We start from the raw sequence: 6,738 nt of genomic DNA on the forward strand, positions 1-6,738 counted from the left end.
ATTCCTCAAATAATCACTTGGGAGACCTTACAATTCACCCACTCTCATAGATACATGGAACACATTGTGAACTCCTGATAGATTGAGTGGTAGGGCAATCCGGTACGCTTTGATTCTAATCCACTCCAAAACCTCAAAAGGTCCAATATACCTTGGACTGAGCTTCCCCTTCATTGGTGACACCTTGAGAAACACATAGTCCCCTTCAGCAAATTCCAAAACCTTTCGTCGCTGATTGGCATAACTCTTTTGGCGATTTTGTGCTGCTGGCATTTTGTCTCGAATCTTAGCCACTAGATCCATTGTGTGAGTCACTAGGTCTGGGCCCAATATTGCCCTCTCCCCGACCTCATCCCAATGCAACGACGTTCTGCACTTCCTTCCATGCAATGCTTCATATGGAGTCATACCTATAGTGGCCTGATAACTATTATTATAGGTAAACTCTACCCGGTGTTCCTCATACATGCACGCAACAGATCCTCCAAAATATGAATCACTCGTTCATATTGGTCGTCCGTCTGTGGATGAAATGCAGTACTAAAGGTGAGCCTTGTACCTAATCCACGATGTAGGCTTCCCCAAAATCTGAAGGTAAATTTTGAATCTTTGTCTGACACAATCTGAGCTGGAATTCCATGTAACCGTACAACCTCTGGTATGTACAGTTCTGCATACTGTGTTATCGTGAAGGTGGTTTTCACTGGTAGAAAGTGTGCCGACTTTGTCAATCGATCCATAATAACCCACACTGCGTTTGATCCCCTAGGTGAGGTTGGTAGTCCCACCATAAAATCCATGGAAACCTCTTCCCACTTCCAGACGGGAATCGGGAGTGGCTCCAGTAGTCCTGCTGGCCTCTGATGTTCGGTCTTTACTTGTTGACATGTAAGGCATTCATGCACTACTTTGACTATCTTCATGCCTGGCCACCAATATAGTAACTGTATATTCTTGTACATCTTCGTACTTCTAGGGTGAGCGGAGTACGGAGTGGTATGTGCTTCAATCATAAGGTCCTCCTGAAGCGACCCCATTTTTGGTACCTAAATGCGACCCTTGTATAGCACAACTCCATCCACCGTTGTATAGATGGCATGTCCCTTTTCCTCATCCCTATGTTTCCATTCTGTTAACTATTGATCCATGACCTGTCCTTCCCAGATTTGATCTAATAAGTTTGACTTTATGGTCAAAGCTGACAACCTAATCTGCTCATTTGGTGCCACTAACTCCAAACTCAGTCGTCGAAATTCGGATATCAACTGCTGCTGAGTGGTTAGCTGCAACAATATTGCAGACTTACGACTCAAGTCATCTGCTATTACATTGGCCTTACCCGGATGATAATTAATATTACAGTCATAGTCCTTCACTAATTTCAGCCACCGCCTCTGTCTCATATTCAGTTCCTTCTGTGTAAAAAAATATTTGAAACTCTTATGGTCTATGAAAATCTCGCAACGCTCCCCATAAAGGTTATAATGCCTCCAGATCTTTAGAGAAAAAATGACTACCGCTAGTTCCAGGTCATGTGTGAATAATTTTGCTCATGCACCTTCAACTGACGCGAAGCATAGGCAATAACCTTCCCATTTTGCATCAACACAACCCCTAATCGAGTTTTGGAGGCGTCAGTGTACACTACAAACCGTCCAGACCCATCTGGAATAGCTAGCATGGGTGACATCATCAATCTTTCTTTTAACTCCTCAAAACTTTTCTTGCACTGGTCTGTCCATTCATACCTTATCCCCTTTCTTGGTCAACGAAGTCAAGGATAGTGCAATCTGTGAAAAATTCTGGATGAATCTCTGGTAGTAGCCTGCCAGCCCCAAGAAGCTTCGGATCTCAATAACATTCTTCGGTGTACTCCAATTCTGGATTGCCTCTACTTTGGCTTGATCCACCTCTATCCTTTTCTTTGAAACTATGTGCCCTAGAAATGGAATCTGCCTCAACCAAAAGTCACACTTGCTGAATTTTACGTACAAACATTTATCCTTCAGTGTTTGCAACACTGTTGTCAAGTGTAGTCGATGCTCCTCGCGACTTCAAGAGTAAATTAGTATATCATCAATGAAGACAATTACGAACTGGTTCAAATACGACTGGAAGACCCAATTCATCAAGTCCATGAATACTGTTGGGGTATTAGTGAGTCCAAATGGCATAACCAGAAACTCGTACTGTCCATATCAAGTTCTGAATACCGATTCATGAACATCTTTCTCTTTCACCTTCATCTGATGATATCCTAATCTCAAATCAATTTTTGAGAACACTGTTGCTCCTTGTAGCTGATCAAACAAATCTTCAATCCTGGGCAATGGGTACTTATTCTTGATTATAACTCGATTTAGCTCTCAGTAATCAATGCACAGACGCATAGTCCCATCTTTCTTACGAACAAACAACAATGGTGCTTCCCATGGTGACAAACTTGGTCGGATGAAACCCTTATCCAGTAATTCCTGCAACTGCTCCTTCAATTCTTTCATTTTCGTAGGTGCCAATTGATATAGTGCTTTCGACACTGGTGTGGTCCCCGGTATCAATTCTATTCCGAACTCCACCTCCCGATAGGGGGTAGACTCGTAATATCATCCGGGAACACTTCTAGAAAATCTTGAGCTACCTCCACTTCCTCTAAACTTGGTCGACGAGTCTCTACATCCACTGTAATATTAACTAGCATTCCCTCACAACCCTTACTTAGCATTCGTCGAGCTATACACATTGAAATCATGTGAGGGAAGGTCGGTCTTGGGACTGCATAAAAAATGAAGAATTCCTCATTTGATAGCTTCAACCTAACCGTCCGTTATTTGCAATTGATGACTGCCTCATGCTGAGTCAGCCAATCCATTCCGATGACCACACCAATTTCTGCCATTTTCCAGCACGATGAGTTATGCATCCACTGTTTGGTTTTGCATCATCATCTGGTAGTTCCTTACCACTCTGTTACTATGTAATTCCTCTCCGGAAGGTAAAGAAACACTATATCCCTTAAACATTCGTTCAGGTGTAATGCCCAATTTTGCAATGTAAGCCACAAATATAAAAGAATGGATAGCTTCAGAATCTATTAATGCATGAGCTGGTATGTTGGCAACAAAAATCATACTTGTGATGATAGCCGCATCCATATCCACCTGCTCTTGTGTCATAGCAAATACCCTTCCTTTGGTTGGCTCCTTGAACTGTGGACAATCTCTAACAAAATGCCCTGTCTTCTTACACATATTGCAAACATCTGTACCCGTCAGACACTGCTCGGCATGAATCTTCTCGCACTTGAGGCATCGAACTTTATTCTCAATCTTGGAGACAGTAACTTCAACTAGTTGTGATTTCTAATATCGTTGACGTGGCTGTGTCTGTTTCGACGATTGCTTGCCCTGAAACTGACTAAGAACATACTGCTTCTTGCCCGGCTCTTGTTGATCCCGTCCCTGGTAACTCAATCTTTTGTTCTGTGCTTCCTTGATTATTTCATTCCTGTCCCTTTTAGACATCAATGTCTGGTCTACTGCCTCTCTGAATGTAGTGACCCGACTTAATCTAACATCATGACGAATGACAGCTCTCAATCCCTTCGTAAAGTGCTCCAGCTCCTCGATTGGTTGGCTGGCAATCATGGGTACAAAGTAGCGTCCCCTTTCAAACTTCCTTACGTACTCAGCTACCGTCATATCTCCTTGGCGAAGCTCCAAGAACTCCCTCGCCAGTCGGGTTCTATTATCCGCTGTAAAATATTTCTCATAGAATACTTCCTTGAAATCAGCCCAAGTCAATGTAACCAAATCCACTGTCAATAGTGCACCCTCCCACCATACTCGTACATCGTCCTGTAGCGTGAATATCGTGCACCTGACCTTGTCCGCATCTGCAAGCTGCATGAAGTCATATATCATTTCCAAGGATCGAACCCATCCTTCTGCAACGATCGGATCTGTGGTTCCTTTAAACTCTGTCGGTCCGAGCTCTCGAAACTGTGTGTAGACCAGGTGCGCATTAGGTGTAGGACGTTTAGGTGCACTCTCCTTTTCCCTAGCCTGCAATAATTGTTGAATCTGCTCCCCATGAATATGGTTCTGCTCCTATAGAAGTGCAGTAAGTCCCGCTAGGAACTGATTGTTCTGGCCACCAAACTCACTGTTGTTCCTTCGACCAGCCATAACATGTACGTTTCCAATATATTTTCATTGTTGTCATAAATACATATCAATATATCAATCATAACATGGCTAAGTTATCACAATAATGAAGAACTATAAAAAACATAGATCTTATAAACTTGTTGGTTGAAGTAGTCGAGTTCCTGATGGAATGTCTTGCGCATGATGTCCCTTAGGAGTGTGCTCTGATACCAACTAAAACATCCCTAGATTATTCCTCAAGTTTGTTTTTTCAAAAGGACTGCCCTCTCAACAACTGCTAGGTAGATAACCATAGTACTATCCCATCACAAAAGAAAAGAACCATTAACCAATGAAAATGACAACATCTCAAACAACAATTTAATGAATAAGGTCAATAATTCCTCAAACATCTCTCTTACAAGTAATAATAAGCAAAACCCCTCGCAATGAAACCAGTATGCCCCGCACTCCTAAATGTCCAGACAGTACATGCGTCCATTCTGCCTCCTCATCTACTCCATCCGTAGGCCTTCTGTCATATCCTGAGAGTCATCCTCACCTGTAACGTAGACATCATGAGTCTACGGACCCAGCAAGCACAATCCAATATGAATAAAAGAGACATCCATAAAGTAACAGAAATAACAACTAGAAACCAACATAAAAACATAACTCAAATACAGTATAGCGAAGAAAAGTTTACGATGCTCAAGTGATCCTACATAGCTAATAAAATGAATATGTCACATATCCGGTAACCACTAATAGAGCCGGCCAACAGTTTCATGACCCTAGAGGTACCTCCTAGAGAACATGCAGTCATATAGCGGAAGCTAATAATAATTTACAGTATCAGTCATGTTTGGAAGGGCCCTCCCCATAGCTCATCTCGGGGCACCCAACCTGTACTTATTATACCCATCCAATTAGCTACATAAGAAACTTAATCTATCCACATTATAACTATGTCATTAGTTCATTCCGATCAGTCAATAGACATACCATTTCACATTCAAATTAAACATAACTTAAGAATAAGAATTGAACAAATACCTAACTCATATGTAACGAAGTAACAAAATAAAATAATAACAACTAAAAGCTTGCAATACGTAACTAAGTACTAAAGGAGAAATATTCAGCACCTATAGTAGTTATCAAAACTAGAAGAATCCACTTCGAATTCCCATCTGTAAACCATAGAATTCATGCCTCTTTCTATAGGTGTAACTACCAAAACATGTCCACCCAAAAAGAATCCCAAAACCATTGATTCGATTTCCAAGCAAAACAACCAAAACCGACCAAATCCCAAGTCACTAACACCCCAAGTTCAACAAAGCTAACCAATTAAAGAAAAATAATCTAATCGAGAACTTGATCAAGCCCAAAGTCACCAATTCAAACACCAATCCAATCTTACAGAGATGCAAAATAAACTTGAATTGAATCCAAAACAAATCCACATCTATTCGGAAAACAAAACCACAAAATCACCGTTCTCAAAAGAAACTCAAGAACACCACAATCACTGATTGTCGGAAGGAAACTCAGGACACCAAACAAATTACAAATCCACCGCTTAACCCAAAAATAGAACATCCTCAATTAAATCCATACAGAAGCAGAACGATATCGAGTTAAATCTATACAACTCCACGATAAATCAAAAATCTAATTATCTATCCTAAAATCCAAGAATGGTAGGAAGAACAAGAGCATCTTCAATCAAAAGCCTCAAATCCTTGCGGAAATTTGATCGAGCCACCATTTGTCAAGAACATCTCGGAGATTGAAACTCCAAAGCAAGAACCTCCCGGAAATCACAAAATCAATTCGAAGACATCACAGGAGCCTCAAACCGAATCTAGAACTTCACCGGAAGCTCAAATCACAACTTATTCCACCAATTAGCATCTCAGTCAAGCATTTAAACAAGTAAGTGCCACACAGAAAACTTGAAACATCAACAACACATGAGAAAATGAATCCAAACTCATCAACAGCCAATCGAACACCACAAGAACCATGAGAAGAACACTTCAAAGAAAATCGAGCTCCATCCAAAAACAGAATGCACTGGCAAAATCCAGAAACAATGCGAACCAAGCAAGAACCATAACGAAACCTCAAGCTAAATCGAATCTCTACAGGATAGAAGAAACCAATCGCAAACCACCCCACCGATCCGATCACATAGATGAACATATCACACCTTCTAAGTTCTTACCCCCCTTACCTCACAGATCTCACACAATCATAAGGATATGAACTTGCCTTTCTCTCCCTTGTATCGCCGTCGGCAGTCCTCGCCCAGTGTTATTGCACCGTCGATGAAGTAGCTAAAGGTCCCGATGTCCGATCGTAATGTGCGTCGCGAGGAAGAGCTCCATCGTAATCAGCGGAGGAGATTAGTGGGTAGGTGGTGGCGATTTAGGGTTGTGAGGAGAAGGAACCACCGAACCTAGGTAAGGGTGCTTTATACCTAGCTTAATTATAGCTTCAACTTTGGTTAATTAGAGTTAATCAACTCTTAGTTTAATTGGGTATCATATACTTACCTCAAGCTTAATTATTCTATCCTCTTAAA

At 41.4% G+C, this 6,738-nt stretch overlaps 1 protein-coding gene across 1 annotated transcript; it reads right to left on the minus strand.

Annotated features, from left to right (window-relative positions):
- Positions 1–2,912: 2,912 nt before the first annotated feature.
- On the minus strand, positions 2,913–5,029 carry LOC122037224. Its single transcript, XM_042596669.1, has 3 exons — positions 4,997–5,029; positions 3,423–4,106; positions 2,913–3,326 (listed from the first exon to the last, which is right to left on the minus strand). The coding sequence occupies exons 1-3, from the start codon at positions 5,027–5,029 to the stop codon at positions 2,913–2,915; spliced, it is 1,131 nt and encodes a 376-aa protein (XP_042452603.1).
- Between the last annotated feature and the right edge of the window lie 1,709 nt (positions 5,030–6,738).

This window comes from Zingiber officinale, unplaced genomic scaffold (genome assembly GCF_018446385.1).
Source record: "Zingiber officinale cultivar Zhangliang unplaced genomic scaffold, Zo_v1.1 ctg246, whole genome shotgun sequence".
Classification (NCBI taxonomy): domain Eukaryota; kingdom Viridiplantae; phylum Streptophyta; class Magnoliopsida; order Zingiberales; family Zingiberaceae; genus Zingiber; species Zingiber officinale.